General features: G+C 38.9%; 1 protein-coding gene across 1 annotated transcript in view; it reads right to left on the reverse strand.

The window, feature by feature from the left end:
- The window catches only part of ARMC2 (armadillo repeat containing 2), a 58,591-nt gene that overhangs the window by 2,623 nt on the left and 38,716 nt on the right, over positions 1–17,252 (reverse strand). The window contains exons 13-17 of the mRNA XM_010010368.1: positions 9,300–9,621; positions 7,660–7,782; positions 5,672–5,785; positions 4,202–4,334; positions 1,861–2,018 (exon numbers count right to left, since the gene is read on the reverse strand). Of these exons, the coding sequence (XP_010008670.1) occupies positions 1,861–2,018; positions 4,202–4,334; positions 5,672–5,785; positions 7,660–7,782; positions 9,300–9,621 (850 nt within the window). The remainder of the gene's footprint in view (positions 1–1,860; positions 2,019–4,201; positions 4,335–5,671; positions 5,786–7,659; positions 7,783–9,299; positions 9,622–17,252) is intronic.

Here is a 17,252-nt window from a genome sequence, read left to right on the forward strand (position 1 = left end):
AAGATCTTTTGAAGCTATTTCACTGCCCTTTGGCTCCCTCATATCTTTTATCATCTTGTGCCAGGTAGGGGAAAGAAAAACAAAGGGGAGGAGGCCAAGCACAGCAGGTGAAGTGAGATGTCTGCTGTGCCATGCTCCACTTTTCCATTTCCTGAGGGCGTGCGGATGCTTAAGTACAGTCCACTGACTGTCAGCAGTTGCCTCCTGCTTCCTGAATGATAGAATCAGAGCAAAGATAGTTCAAGGCTGTTACTGGATACAATGGGAGGAGGAAGATGTAGGGCAATATTAACCAGCTGCTATTACTAAAATTCCTTGGCTCTTAACACAGAGAAGAACCAGATCCAGTAAGATGCACTTTTTCTACAGCTACCCTTCTGAGCACAGTGCGAAGACAGACTTGCCTTCTCATTTAATTCTGACCTACTTTTAATTAATTGTCATTACAGTTGCCTTACAATTGCAACTGCAATTGCGATTGTACATGAACTTCCAGTTCACTAAAGCTGTACCAGTTAATGAGAATTCCAATTACTACCCAGCCTGGATTCTGCAATCAAATTAAGTGCTGGAATAAGCAGTGTTAAATGCAGAGACAAAAATAGGTAAGAATTTTCCTGGACAACAACATATATTTCTTGCTGCATGCCAGAAAATTCAAGCACGGTTGTGGCTGCAAAGTGTGCAGTTCTGTTTCAGCATGTGAAAAAGTGCACTAATGATATTGAAAGACTATGTATTTTCAGAGAAATAAATGGAATTGCTGCTCACATTAAGGTATGTTCTATCAAAGCAAGGAATGTAATGCAAGGAAAGATTACAAGAAGAATAACAGTAATTCTGCTGTAACTGGAAAAAAGCCTTACAAATCCACCCACTTTTCTGATTGTCTAAAACCAAACCAGACCAGTGGGTTTCACTTTCTGTCTGGGTCTGACTAACACACAGCCTTCTCCACAGCAAGCATACATATATCTTCATTAAATTTCCAATTAAAACCAAATCAAAATTAGTTAAGGTTTGCTTCAGTTTCATTTACATTTTAAAGATCTGTTCTAAAAGATAATTGCAACTGACCTACCCAAAATAAAATCATATCCAAAGCAGTACTCATAAAATAAAGGAGGAAAAAAGCATACAGTGACTATATAGAACTATTACATAGGAATTAAACTCTGTAAAATTTGAAGCAAACACAAATGTGCAGATGAAAAGATCCAAGTGGGTAAGCAAATCAGGGTCTTAACATTCACTTGTTGGCACCTTCCAGCTTGTGTCTGTAGAGAGGCACAGCCTTTAGGGAGCAGATGAGAAATTCTCAGGATGTTGTCCTTGCCCACAAGGAGATCATGATGGGACAAAGAGAGCGGCCAAGGGACTCTCATCACTATCAGCAAGCTCAGCCCATTGCACCACACAGCCCTTAGACTGAGAGGAAAAGCCATATTCCCTGTGCGTGCTGTGCAGTAACCAGGTGCATCACAGCTGAGCCCCTGCTTCTGTCAATACCTGCAGTGCTTTGAGGCCAGAAGGGCCCACATCCAGTGAAAAGTATGTTTTGCACTGCAGGTCTATGGGATAGTTGGCTCAAGCAAGCAAAAAGGCAGGTGGTGACAAGCATTAGCGGTATGCTAACTAGACAAACTAGAGTGGGGAGTGACAGCAGCCAATTCCACCTTGGCAATCCATAAGATCTGGGAGAATGTGCTGAATGGCAATGAACCAGTGTACTGCTGGATAGTCTACACCAGCCAACCACTTAAAGCTGCATGACAGACTTCCCACCCAAACGAATACTGCCTTGATTTTGCTCTATTTCCTTTATTAAGGAAAAGAGACCATAAGGAAAATGAATCTCACCCAAGAGTGATGAGAGCAGCAACAGCAACGTCTCGGTATCTTCTCCAAAGCATGAGGCCGGACTTGTGACGTTTTCACTGTAGTTCCACAGGGTTTTGCATATCAAACAAGCCAGCTGCCAGTCTGATGGCCCAAAGTCTTGTAAACAGTCAATTAACCTGTTGGTATTAAAAAAAACCCTCAGTGTTTTGCTCCATGTAGTTTTCTTATAAACCCTTCAAAATCTGGTAGTCTAGAAATGTGTGCATTAAAGTCTGCAGGAAAATTCTGTATTAATAAACTTAAGATGCTACTTTCCTCCTCAGTAACTTCTCCTTTCCAGTTAGTCTAGTTCCCTAAGGATGTGAACGCACCTTTTGACTACACATATGTGCATTTGCCTGCCTGCATCTTTCTATCCCTGAGAACTTTTTAACCCAACTGACCAATTTCAATTACACACATCACAAATGTAACCATCTCCAAGACACTAAAATTCCATCAAATTTCATGACAGTCTGTAACTGTCTCAAATCGGTGGCTACCAGTAGAGCAGAGACTGCAATGCGAGCCAAACCTCATCAGGCACCAAGAATACATCTGCAACAGATAGTACGAATGCAAAAAAAGCTTTGGCCAGAATACCCAGCTTGTTACGCATCAGATGATCTGACCAGAAGACAAATCTAAACGAATTTACTACTTCCATGACTCACAGAATTACCTTTAACATTCAGTGAAGCCTGACTGTTCTACAGATCTTGCCCCCTCTTGTATTTCCTCAGCCTGTGCTCCCAATGGACTCCTCAGAAATGCCAGTTTTATTAAGGACCATTAGGTTCTTGACCTTTCTCCCAGTCTCATTTCCTTGCAAGTACCAAATGCAGGCTGGATCATAAGCAGGATTCTGAGATTAAGCTATAACTTTTCTGCCTGCACCAGCTATCCAGAATTCCCATTACCAAACAGCAGTGTTCACAAGTCCCGGGGCAGCAGAAGTAAATGTTGTTCTTCGCCTGCTGTCCCTAGTGACCTCTCATAACAGTAACCCTTCACTGCTGCTCTTTTCCCCAACCCTATGACATTCTCTTTCCCCTCAGTTCTCTACTTCACTGTGAGATTTATAATCTGGTGATTAGTAAAGGGAACATGGGATAACTATTAAATTCGGGTATGGCTGAAAATAGCAGTAATTGAAAAGCAACCAAAAGAGGTTTGCTCTTTCTCTCCTCTCTGAAGGCAGTCACTGTGGAAGAGCACGAGGCACACAAGGAAAAGCCAAATGAATTAGCCCTATTTTTTTTTAAGTTTAACTCTCTGATGAGACTAATTCCATGTTTTATTAAGGCCAGTGTATATTACCACAATAATCTAATTTCCAAAAATCCACAGAGCCAGTTTGGCATAGTCAGGATGACCTCCCTAACAATCACTTCCAAATTCTCTAAATTTATTCCATAATGTTACTTTTTTCCCTTTCCTTCTTCACAAATCTTCAGAGAGAGTATAGAAAATTCTATATTCTACAGAATATAAATTTCTCACATTTATTATTCAATTTGCCTCTAACATTTTTATTCTTCTTTTTCAGCTTTATATTTGGTAAAGTAACTAGAACATGGGAAGGAAGGATGAGCATACTATGCGCAGTTTACATTTTATTAAAAAGTAATTATATAATGTATGAACAGGAAAGCATTTCAAAGATAGGCACACGGTTGCATAAATATAAGTTGTATCAACTGCTTTACAGGCACAGCAACATGATCTTTCACGTTGCTCCAATTAAGCTGGATCCACTATTATCTGAACATCAAAGCCACAAGTGTTGCATCCATGGTGGTTTTTCAAGATCTAATACCTCTTATAATACAAATACCTTAAACTTGAGTTATTCTCTGCTGATCATGGCTACACATCAAAAACAATACTAAGTAGTTACAAAAATTGCAAGAGACCATGTTGGATATCTTAGAGGCTGAAGTAATCTTCATGCTTACAACAGATACACATTAATGGTGCCTATTAACTGTAGCCCACACAGGATCCAGTTAAGTCAAGCATGAGCCATGCCTTAGTTGCTTTGTTGTATGGTAGTCTCCTCTGCTGTATCAATCAGAAGGATTGTTGGGAGATTATTCTATGGGTTTTGGCTCTGCAGTAGGCTAAACCACTCTAACGCTTTTGCAAAAAAACATAGAAAAAAAGATGAAAGGCTCCTGAAGAATATTACATGCTGACTATCTGTTTAGTATATATCCTCACTAGAAGTTATTTGCCCCAGTAAAAAAAGAATCTGATTGAAACTCTTTGGCCAAACTACTCAAAATTGCCTTTTTCATAAATGTAATCAGGAACTTACTTTCCAATTCCTCCTTCCTCCGTCAGAAATGCTCGTTTGTTCTTATCTACTGTGAGATTGAGCAGAACTCCACAGGCAGAAAAACAGACATCTTGGTTTTTGGCATCAAGCAAAGCAATCATGAACTTGTGTACTGGATTGTAAAGGAGGAGACAATATTACTGGAAAGATGGACTTACGTTACAAGTGGCATTACAACATCCTTATTAAACATGTTTACTTAGAAAGCAGTCAAATGCAGGGTACCCTACCCAAAAATTTAACCTTGTAGCATATTTCTGTGACATTTGTGGAGTAGGCGCATGACCCAGCGTAACAGCCATGATTATTACATCATGCTGAACACCAGTTTTCTTCAATACAACATATACAAAGTCATAGTTATAAAAATACACTGACATAATGTGAAAATCCAATCAGAAGAGGTTAAATTGACAAAATTGAATTACAGCTTATTTCTTAAAAGTATCACCCTCCTTTCCACTGCAGTCAGCAGAAACTGCTAGGGTTTGGCATTTGGTACTCAGAAAGGGACATTCTCACCTCTTGTGAGCAGCCCTACACTGCCCCAAGCCCAGCTAGAACTGCTGCAGCCTGGAGCTCCTGAAGGAGACAGGCAAGAAGTAGGCACTGGGCATGCAGCATCCTGCAGCACTTGCTGATAGGCAGTGGAAGGCAACCCCAACGAGGGAGTCAGTCTTAGGCAGCCTCTCAGCTCTTCCTTAGCTTGGCACATTGACACCATAGTCCCTTCTAGTTGGAAAATTTAGTTCTTTGACTGAGACAGCTCATCAGCAACCAGCTACTGTCAGTTTGTCCTTTACAGATACCTTCTCCTCCAAAGTCAGTAATACGTCCACCCTCCAAAGAAGGGGGTTGTGTATTGTGGCATTTCACCTCAATTTCAGCACTGACAGGTAGGTAGATACAAAAAAATTTACACTGAACTGGTGTTTAATTAAACTTATGACACACCTTCTGTGGATAGCAAGGAGTTGCCACTTTTTCCAAAGCTCTTTAGATATCCAAAAGCAAAAAGACTTGAGAAGACTTGTATCCCACTTCACCCAGAGGCAAATAGGAGGTCTCTTTGTTGAGACAGTCAAACGTTTTAAATGCATATTACAAAGTGTTAACAAGCTGTTGAACTGTGATTATGAGCCTAAATGAGAATTTAGTTGGATCTTCATTTCTATCATACCACTACTAACATGTAGGATTTGAAAAAGTGAAGAAGCGAAGGGCACCATGGCATATTTTTTCTACTCCACTATTTCCATTTTAATGAAACTGACATAAAATGGTATTTATAATGACTGTGATTGGATTCTAACATTTGCCTTATTTGCAAATTTCCCATCAGAGAAGATTGCTTCTACCCTTTAACTGAGAGAGCTTATTAACAATCTTCCCTTTTTAGAACTATGGACATTTAAGAACAGGACTCCTACAAATGCAAAAGTAACTCACTCTTTTTCTGTATGATGAAGTCACAGATCTCATGATACTGGGAAAGATTGCCAAATGCTCTGACAGCCTCCACAACTCCATCCATACTGCTGCTCATTAACAGCTTTAAAAGCACTATTGGTTTGCAGAGAAATGAAATAAAAACAATTACTTGTATATCACAAACGTGCTTGGCTTTTTATCAATAAATATCAAAACACAAACAGCAACAGCAATAAATGTAATAAATGGGAACAGTTATGTATCTGCCTGGTTGCAGTGAAGGGGGTGAGCTGATGGTAGAACAAGAGCTAAATTCTGTAGGGCTTTTAAGATGAGACAAAGAGTTCCAATGTGGGGCTAAATGCAAAGGGAACAAATGAGTAGTTATGAAGACAGCCTACACACAGTGGTAATAATGGGAGCCAGTTTTGCTATACAGTTTTGAGTGGGCTTATGTGAAAATCCAGGAAGACAAAGAAGAAAAAAAATGTTGTAATATATAAGAGAATTGATTTAGAGCCTGAACAGATGGTCTTATGGTGGGATGTCTCCTAAAACTCAAATTATTCTCTGACTTCAGCTCAGTGCTGCTACAACAAGCAAACACATTTTCTCTGAACAGGGCTACTTAATAGTGCCCCGGGTCTGAAGTATTTACTTGCTTGCTGCTTTTCTGCTTAAGCAGTTACACGTATGATTAGTGTGTAACTTCAGCAGATAGAATAAGATCTTTAGTACTTCCTAGGAAAAGCCACTATCATGTAGCTTTTCGATGCACAGCAAAGGAGCAATGTCACAGGAGTTACATTTATCAGTCTTCTGTGGGCATGAAGTGAACCACTGAAACCAGTTTATAGTGTAAAGGACTCAAATCACTCAATCTTTAACCCTTCTACCACAGAAAAGCAAGAGAAAATAAAATAGTAGAAAAAAATGTTGGCTTCGCTCCCATTATTTCCATCTTTGAATGATGCAATACTGAACATGCCTTGTACTTGTCTTAAAGAGACATCTGAAATGACTCTTTTTTTCTCTTTGGGATCCACCATTTGTATCAAACAACAGGTATTCTCAAAATGTCTCCTGGAGGAGGAAGCCTGCTGGTCTTCCATTAAAAGGCTTTCTCTCTCCTCAGTTCAGGCAGAGAAAAAGTGATGGGGCTGTTTCCACAGGCTAACAATAAAAACAGGAGAGGGAGAGCAAATAGGACAGGCAGAGAAGTCATTTGTTTCCACATTTCTCCAACTAGCAATAACAGACAGTTAGCTTATGGTGATAAAATGACTCATGATAGAATAGCAGAATGTTACCTAAAGAAAATCTGGTATCGACCACACAGGGCACTAAATTGACAGAATATCTTTTTTAATTCTTCATTCTACCTGTTGTGTGAATTTCAGGCTCCATTTCTCCCCCATGTTTTGTCTATTTAGAGAGAAAGGTATGCAAGACATAGACTCTACCTTCTATACAACTTTAACATGAGCCCCAGAACTCAGATGCAGTTCCTATACACCACTAAAATATGACTTTTGTCTACTACTGTCAGAGGGGAGAGAATCATACAACTCCTACACTGCCAATGGATTTACAAGCCAGAAATAAGACATAAATCAGATTTTGTGGGTCTAGAAGGTACTAAGAAGAAAAAAACCCAAAACTTTTACTATACTCTGACAAGAAGTAAAAAGCAACATGATTATTTTGGCTCAGGCATATGGATTTTGAACAAGCCTAGCAAAAATTGCTAAACAGAAAACAATATGGCAAATTCCTTCCAGGAAGTAAAGAAGGGCTTTTGTCAACAACCTAGCTATTTTCGAACAAGTCACAGAACTATGTTCCAAAAGAATAAGAAATCATTATGGGAAGAGTTTAGCCCTATGAAGTTTATATTCATGCACTATGATACCACAAAACACTAGCAGTGTCTTTATTTCCTGTAGTGTCAAAATATTTCCACTTTCAAAAAGCTATACATAAAGTACTAGTTTGAAAGGTCTTACTTTCAGCAATGCGTAGCTTTTTGTCTTGAACAGCAGAACTCTTCACTTTGTAGTAGGATAAATTGTTGATTGTTGTTGCAGCATTGATGACCAGCTCCTCACACTCATCAACTGACTTGTATTCTGAGAGTGAAAAAAACCACAACAAACATGAACATATGCATATGCAGATACACACAGATGAGTCTAACTTAGCTGTACATTTTATCTCAGAAGCAAGCTGAATCATAGTTTACATGGCCACTATTACAGACAGCTATTCTGTTTTGCAGTAACATGGCAGAAGCTAACAGGAACAGCTGATCCAAAAATGGCAATACAAAGTTACTCTTTCCAACTCTTCATCTGCAGAAATCATTGTGACTAAGGCAACATGGTTTAAAATCTACTTAGTTAAGACATTTTACAGATTCTATCTGCTGTTTTAAGATGTAACTGGGGAGAATCCACATGCAGAAATAGGCCTGTGTGACAGTCACAGACAAATACCAAGGACTATTATACTGAAGTGTCAGGTACCATGAAAAACTGGAGGAAAAAAAAAAAATCTTTAACAGTATTTTGAAAGATTCTTTCTCTCAGAGTTGCTAAGAGAATATTAAACAGTGTAAAATCTACAGCAGCAAGTGTGAAAGTTGCGTATACCAATTAATCTGAGGTTTCTGGCCTCAGAAACCAAGAGTGAAGGAAATAAAAAGAAGGTTAAGTTCATAGGGAGAGAGAATGTTTGATAGTAAACTGATAGAGCGCTTAAGAAGAGAGGAGGGTGGCAGAGAGAAGCTTTGAGGCTCAAAAGCACTTACACAATGATTAAGACAGTTCCAGTGAAGGAAGCTCCTATATGGATTAAGACAGAAAGGACAAAATCGTAAGTCTGCCTTCTCTAACTCCCCATGTCTGGTGGGTATGACTGGTAAGCTAGCATATAATGAGGTTGATTGTCTTTACATAATATTTAATGCTCTCATCACATCCTAAAATACACTAAGTTATTTGTGATGTATCTTGTCACTGCTAAACTACAGGGAGAACAGGCTGCCCAGTCCTAGCCTGTAATTAGATTTACAAAGGGTAAGCAGTAAAGGAACTGCAGTCCTAAGCCTTCATGTGTGGGGAAAGGGACATTTTCTTCTGCCTGAAAGAGATAAAAGTGGGAAATTTGAAAAAGAAGAAAAAATAAGAAGAGGCTGAAAGTTATGGGTACAGGGAACAAAAAGAATACTTAATCCAGAACCGTCATGAAACCTGCAAACCTTAAAAAAAGGAACCACTACCAAACACATCTCCGTAGCACCTGATAAGAACAGACTTCCCTTACTATGAACTCTCAGAGATGTATTTAAAGTAAAGCTTGTTCTCTCATCCTTAATGATCATATCTGCAAACCTAATCACCGAATTAAACATTTTAACATCTTTCCCCAGAAACTGAAAAGTCAGTAGCAAAGCAGCAATGCTTCCACTGTCTCAAACAGGCTTTCTACATAGAACAGTTCATGAATATCAGCAGACTGACTTTGTTACTTAGCAATGGAACCAATTTAGTTCCAGATCAACCTAGATAAGAAGGTCAAGTAGAAAAATCCAAAACTCTTCTTATAGGCTGAACAAAGGTAACAAACACAACATAGATTTTATTACCTAGTACAGTAACAAGCAAATCTACAACATGATGGGCAGCTGCCAGAGCTGCTCCTATGCTGGGGTGAACGGAGAGATTGGCCAGCACTCTTATCAGTTTTATCAGAACATCTTCTGCTTCTGAAGGATGCTTTGGGTGTTTTTTTCTTTCTCGTCCTCTTTCTTTGTGCCATTTCTGTGCATTCAAATCGAGTTCATGGTAGGTTTGGAATAATGACTTCAAGGTGTTCATGCTTCCTTTTTCTTGAAAAAATTGCTCACGGGCCTGGTCATTCTTTGCTGTTAAATTACCAAGAATGAAAAGAATACGGATAACCAAATCCTGCAATAAAATAAACAAACCACATTACACAGAGAACATCAGAAGCTATTAGCTGCTTAAAAAGAAGATACTACTTAATTTGCTTCACGATTCACTTACTAGCAGGTCCAGAACAACTGAAGGAATGCCAAATACAGCAACTAGAAATAATTTTTATGCTACTATTTTTCATAAACCAGTTTACAGAAGAAATCAAAAACATCTGACAGAACTAGTATAGGATTGGGGTAGTTACTAATGGGATATACTTAGTATAGGTCATCTATTTTTACCAAGCCCACAGTAATCCTAAAACATCTTAGAACAGCACTTTATATAACTAGAATAATTATATGGGCCAGAGCTCATTAATCTTTCAAGTAACCAAGTGTCAGTTAGGATGGCCAAAGACCACCACCTTCTTCTCTAGGCCTTCTTCTCTAGGCCTGTTACCCATTGTAGAGGTTAAACCACTTCCCCTTGATTTGTTACATCCTTGTTAGCTCTTGCTCTTTTCCTTGTTAAGTCTTACAAATAGCTGAATTATTTGTCCCGGATTTTTACCAGAAATGTAATCTAAATTGACTGGTTTGTTATTCCCCAGTTTGTCCTCTTTCTTCTTTTAAAGACAGGAGCCCTACAAACTTGCAATCCTACATAACTTTACAAGAATCCCAGAGACATTACCCTTTCTGTCCTTTTGTAAGCACCAAAGGGTAAATTTCATCAGGCCTAGCTGGTTTGAAGACACTTAATTATGCTGCAGCTCATTTTCTAGTGATAAAATAACTCAGGCTGAAGTAAAGATTAATCATTTGATCATACTTCACCCTTTCAGAAAAAGAAGCAGAAAAAGGCTTCCACACTTCACTATTCACAGCGGCATCTGCCAATAATCATCTGAACACTGCAGCAATTATTTCCTTATTTTCTTCTCACAATTAATGTACCATAGAAAGCTTTTGTGTTTCTTTTTACGTCCCTTTCAAGTTGCATCTCATTTTGTGCTTTGTTTTTTCTGATTTTGATTTTACGTGTTCTTGCTACCCTTTTATTCTTATGACTGCTAAATGAGACCTATTTCTATTTTCATACGGTTATCTCAAAATCTTATGATTTAACCAAGTTGCTCTCTTAAAGCACTTTCCATCTCTGCCCTTCAGTGGGATACAGAATTACATCCCTTGTTGCTTCCTTTTGGACATACTGAAAAATGTATTCAATAGGATCCAACTACATGGCCATCTTTTTCTTACCCACCTGTATGGAAGAAGAAAAAAATAAAATTTTGAAGTCTGAACTAACTAAAAATATTTGCCTTGGTCACTTGCATCAAAACCTACTCATTTCACAAAAGAAAAGTCCGTAGCTTTATCTTAACAGTACAGGTAAAGCAGCACCATTTCCTGAAGTACAGCACAGCCATCTACTCTTAGCTACTAAAGTGCTGTACTTGCACTAACTTAGAATTTTGCTAAACAATTCACATGCTGTTTTTCTTCAAATGTAATTATTTTGACAGATGTTCTAACCCTCCATGGTACTAGTAACGTAAGTTAACCAGGCACAGTCCAGCTTGTTGAAGTATACATACTAATACTGAAGGAAAAAAAGATGTCTAAGCAGTGAATCCTTCTCTCATACATGCCTTTATCAATAAGTTTCAGGTCTTAAGCCTCTGCCACAAGAAATTGGCAATAACATCCTCTTAGGGTCACAAAGTTGAATGCTACCCCTGAAAATGAGAAGCAGGCAGTCTCCTAAGTGAGGAAAAGGTTCTCACTTATTCCACAGGACCCACTTTTTCTCTCTTTTTTTTTTAACTAGGCATCATATTTTTGCTAGCATCTAAATGTCATCGAGACAAATTTTTATGAACATTCTTACTGACTAACCACTAAGAGCTTTCACCTTTGCTGGCACAACCCCCAATTCACAAAGGCTATAAGAATTTGAAACAAACAACTGATGAATCAGAAGAGAGAACTGAAAAAAGCAGGCAGTCTAGTTTGACTCGTTTATATTGACTTTCTAATTTTGGTCAAAACAGTATCAGCCCAGCAACAGCTCTACCCAATCAGAAAACAGACAAACAGGTACCGTACAGCAATCAACTGATATTTTGAGAAGTGTGATCTCAACTGTGCTTTCCACCTACAGGCTAGCAAAACAAACTTATAAAGTACTTCTTTTTAGCTAAGCACATCCGGTTTTCATAGCACATTACCGAAGCTTCATTATCTTGCAGTGAAAATTTAACTTGCAGTGTCAAAGAGAAAAAAGCTGGTACAACTTCTCCTGAGTAGTATAATACTTCAGGTTTTGTATTATTTTTAGCTATGTATTTTTTAAATGCTCATTGGTAAGCACTACAAGATCACGAAACACCAGCTTTGAGTTGCTGTATATAGAAATACATGTAAAAATGAATGGCATTCTGAAACTGCTTGCAAGACTAAACCTGTACAAGGCCCATAGGCCTTTCTGTACATAATGAAATAAATCAATATAATAAATGAGTTTATTATGCATCTCCAAATGTTTGGAATATTAACTGCATATGGAATTTCAGACATTCTTGCACACTTACAGATGAATTAGATTTATCATGTTAATTTATATATTGTAGAGGTTTTAACATGTAGGTCACTAAAGACAAATTAGATTAAAGATAGGAATTACACTCAGTCATTTCATCTTTTTATAACAAAGCATTCATGTGTCCAGAGAGTGCTGTCCAGAGAGTGTACCCAAACCTGACTGGAAGGTTATATACAAGACCATATAGTTTGAAGAAACATGTCAAGAAAAGCCTGAGAAGAACTGATTGTTTTCTTTGCTTCCAATCTGCAAAGCCATTGTGATATTTTTGGTTTTAAAGTGGTAATGGCACCATATATTTCATCAGCATTTAACACTTATTTTTCTGACAACTGGAACATACACACTTGATCACTGATACGAAAGATTTCTTTGCTTATCTACTTCCACAAATCTTCTCCTTGCACTGCTCTAGTAGCTAAGGTACCCAATGTGCTTGCTGAGTCACAGAACTTGACATCAGTTTATCTTGGCAATTAAAAGTGTACCTGCCTTTTCGTGTAAAGCATGATGAACAGAGGTACAAATAGTACAGGTTTGCTTATCAGTAGGAAAGGAAAGCCAATTAGGTCAGTAATTTTTAACTAAAACAAGATAAATAAGGGAAGGGAGTCCATTCTAGAGTTTGTACAAGTTGGCCAAGTACCTGTTGTTAGTCTATTTGGTGGCTGACCCTCAGAAGGGGAAGAGTAGTGTGATAAAGGAAAATACACTGATGCCAGCAGCTGAGTTCCTATTGAATCTCTATCTCTAAATGAAATGTGCTTTCCATGTTACACAAACTTCAATGGAGGTAGTCAAAATTCAGTATGAACTGCTTCTCATTCAAATCTAACTTACACTTCATTTTCAAATTTGTATTTCTACTTTATTATGTACCTTGGAAAGAAAATCTGAGTTTTCTTTGCAGGATCTGATAGTCTGCTTACAGACAAAATGACAGTAGTTATGGCATCCTGGAGCTAATCTCTTACAAACACAGCAAGGATTCATCTTGAAGTGACAAACTGCCTGTGAAAATTCCTGGTCAAATCCAGAAATAACAACTGACTCAAAATGAAAACTCAATTTCAAGAAGAAAAAAGGAGGGGTGGAGTAGGGTGTAGAACACATTGGAAGTATCGAAAGCAAATGAAGTTCTTGACTGAGGGACCTGAAATAAGAAGCAGAGAGAAGCAGCATGTCCACAGTGATAGCAGGGAGTACTTTGTCAGTAAAGAGGGAATCTCCCTCCCCTGCAAGTATGAATGCATCTGAGGAGAAGAAGAGGCCATTAGAAGAACGTAGTTAAATTTCTGCATATCATACACCACAATTGGGACCCTACCCTATAATTTCATACACCCCAAAATATTATCTATTTAGTTAGACTTTTCAGAAAAGGGTTCAATTGCACTTAGTGATTTTTAGCAATGAAGAACTCGTGCACTTATGTTTGTTTGAGGACATGTGGAGGTGAAAAAAAAGCAGGCAAATTGTCACCAAAACATTTGATGAAAAGCAACAAACACTCTCTAAAAAAACATTTCAAAAATCATGAACTGAAAAAGAAGTTGAAAACTGTATCTCTCCAGAGTATTGCTCAAGTGATTACCGATCTCCCTCATTAAAATCATTATTCTTATTACTAGCTTAAATTTGTACAGTTTCAGACACTCTTTTCCCCTTTTTTCCTATAGAATGGTCTACTAACAGAAAAGTCTTCCTTGTGGATTCTACTAATAAACAACTTGCTAATGGTCTGACTTTTGTCATTGATAAATTAATTTGCTTAATCTTGAGTTGTTTTTTTTTTAACACATATTATTACTTAAACTCTTTTCAGAGCTGTTCTAAATCCTTCAACATGTTTTGGAGAAATTAATACCAAAAAAACTATGGCAAAATATTTTAGTGAAAGTGTCTGTCATACCAAGCACTAACATCTTGTTATTTTTATCTGATATTCTAATGCTTACCTATCTAGTAACTACATTCATTCTCTTGTATCTTTTGATACATCAGAACAGCAGGTTTCTGTATGATATATGCCAGTGAAGGCTGCTTGACTACAAACTCTGAGTTCTGCATTCCTGAGCATTTTATATTCAGAGTACACATCACATATGCTGAGTTTTCCTTACCACCTTTGCCTTTTCTTTCACACATACAAAAAAAAAACAAACCCAAAACCAACAACAAAAAAACAAAACAAAACAAGCAACCAACCAACCCAACCAACCCAAAACAACAAAGCCGCTACAACCAAAGTATTAGGAAGATGCAAATACAGCATGAGCTCAGCATACTGTCAGAAATCATTCTGCAGGGAAAGGGTGACCTTCTGTGTTTATTCGGATTTATCAGCAGGGAAAATCCTTCAGAGTTGTCAGAATATTTATCCTAAAATGGCTAATTCCTTTTGAAAAAAAGTTAATTCAGAGAGAATGAAGGATGAGTTATGAATATGCACATGCACACACACAACAGAGGAGAAAAATCCTGTATTTTTATGATCGTCTTTAATGGTCTATTACTATATTCCCTTCATAGCTTTTTTTCACTGTCCAAGGCATATTATAGTATTGGGCTAGAGGGAGTAGGAATGCAACTGAAAATACATATTTGTAAACACAAGAGAAAAGAACACATTATCTAAGTAAATTCTTCATGGGGTTATCTTGACAAGCATTTCAGCAGAAGTGGTGGCATAAACAGCACCCACTCTCCATTCACAGCTTGGTTCCTCTCCCATATTGTTTCCTCAGTATTTGTGAAGAAGGAACTATTTATGTGGCTGTTCAAAAAACTACACTGGAAAGCAAGGCAGGCGATAACCCAGCAAAGGACGGGGCTTGGGTTTTTTTCAGGTTTAAGGTTATTTGAAGCTGGATCAGTTCTGTGGCATGATATATCACTCTGTCACACAAACAGCTGTCCTGAGCCCAAATGAGGGATGGCACAGAGGGGAAAAATGAGTAACTGAAACACAAAGAACACTTACGTCAGGACTGAAAGGCAAGCTATGGATACAGAAACATCACCATCACCCCCAATAAAAATAACAGTAATTAAAAAAGTTCCATTCGTATCCGATAAGACTGTGGTGCCACTGAGCAGAGTACCAATAATACTATCACAGCACTTAAGAAGGAAACATGTATATCTGAACTAAACATAGCTGCAGCATTAGACTCTATTGTTAAGAGCTTGTGGCTGCTTTGGGTTATTACATGATATGCTATATGACTGACTGAAAGAGACAGATAGTGCGTTCCTGGGAGTTCATCACAGAATTCTCCACAAGCCAGCCAAAGAAACAGCCAGGAAGGCCAGTCAATGCCTGTACATAAGCCTTCATCTAAAAAATAAAGCCAGAAACAAAGTGGAGAAATTCTTTGCATTTACAGGCCCCACCTGTGGGGAAATTCTATGCATTTCAGGCCCCATCTGTGACAACCTTTCCTGTTGCAGCAATCCTAAGAGCAAAAACGACATTTAACAGCCCTGAAATGAGTCGTCTTCTTGGAGAGAGAAAAGAAAAAGCCTCACAAGTAGAAACCTGCATGCTCTCAGAAGACTATAAATTTATTTAGGACCTGCTATTTGGTAGATGCACTTGGGAAGAAAGCTGTGCAGGAACATTCAGTGAACCTGATAAATGAGGACATATCCTTAGAGAGGATGCCAAGACAACATCAGTCTAGTCTTCATTTAATAAATTGTTTCTGACAAACTGATTGTTAACTCAAACAGGTAAAGCAGCATGCACATCAGAATTGTAAATTAGTGCAGTTCTACTACCTGATGCAAGAGATGCAAAAATAATAACAAATCTTTTCAAACATACCAGGACCAGGAAGTTGGCCAGAATCTGCAGAATTAATTGATGATCAGGATGAAACAGAAGCATTCAGAGAAAAAAATATCATTACAGAGAAGATAAATGAGTTCTTTGCATTGATCAATTGACTAACAAATTTGGTGGCCTTCTTGGACAGGGTTACAGCGTTGGTGGATAAGAGAAGAGCAACTGACTGCATCTACCTGTACCTGTGCAAGCATTTGACACTGTCCCACACAACATGCTTTTCTCTAAACTGGAAAGATATGGATTTGATGGATGGACCACTCGGTGGGTAAGGAATTGGCTGGATGGCCACATGCAGAGAGTTGTGTTCAATGGCTCGATATCCAAGTGGAGACCAGTGATGAGTGGCGCTCCTCAGGGGTTGGTAACTGGGACCAGCGCTGTTTAACATCTTTGTCCGCAACGTGGACATTGGGATTGAGTGCACCCTCAGCAAGTTTGCCAATGACACCAAGCTGTGTGGTGCAGTTGACACGCCAGAGGGAAGGGATGCCATCCAGAGGGAGCTTGACACCCTTGAGAGGTAGGCCAAGCACAAATACAGACTGTGCGGAGAATGGATTGAGAGCAGCCCTAAGGAGGACTTGGGGGTGTTGGTTGACGAGAAGCTCAACATGAGTCGGCTTCAGTGTGAATCTGCAGCCCAGAAAGCCAACCATGTCCTGGGCTACATCAAAAGGAGTGTGATCGGCAGGTCAAGGGAGGTGATTCTCCCACTCTACACCCCTCTCATGAGACCCCACCTGGAGCACTTTGTTCAGCTCTGGGGCTCCCAACATAAGAAGGCTGTGGATCTGTTGAAGCAAGTCCAGAGGAGGGCCACGAAGCTGCTCCGAGGGCTGGAGCACCTCCTGTATGAAGACAGGCTGGAGAACAGAAGGCTCCAGGGAGACCTCAGAGCAGCTTCCAGTGCCTAAAGGAGACCTACAAGAAATCTGAAGAGGGACTTTCTACAAGGGTATGTAGTAATAAGAGAAGGGGGAATGTCTTTAAACTGAAAGTGGGTAGATTGAGATTAGATATTAGGAAGTTCTTCCCTGTGAGGGTGGTGAGACACTGGCACAGGTAGCCCAGGGAAGTTGTGGGTGCTCCATCCCTGACAGTGCTCAAGGCCATGTTGGATGGGGCTTTGAACAATCTGGTCTAGTGGAAAGTGTGCCTGCCTGTGGCAGCAGGGGTTGGAAGCGATGATTTTTTAGGT

The sequence above is a fragment of the Nestor notabilis genome, unplaced genomic scaffold (assembly GCF_000696875.1).
Source record: "Nestor notabilis isolate BGI_N333 unplaced genomic scaffold, ASM69687v1 scaffold4240, whole genome shotgun sequence".
Classification (NCBI taxonomy): Eukaryota; Metazoa; Chordata; class Aves; order Psittaciformes; family Psittacidae; genus Nestor; species Nestor notabilis.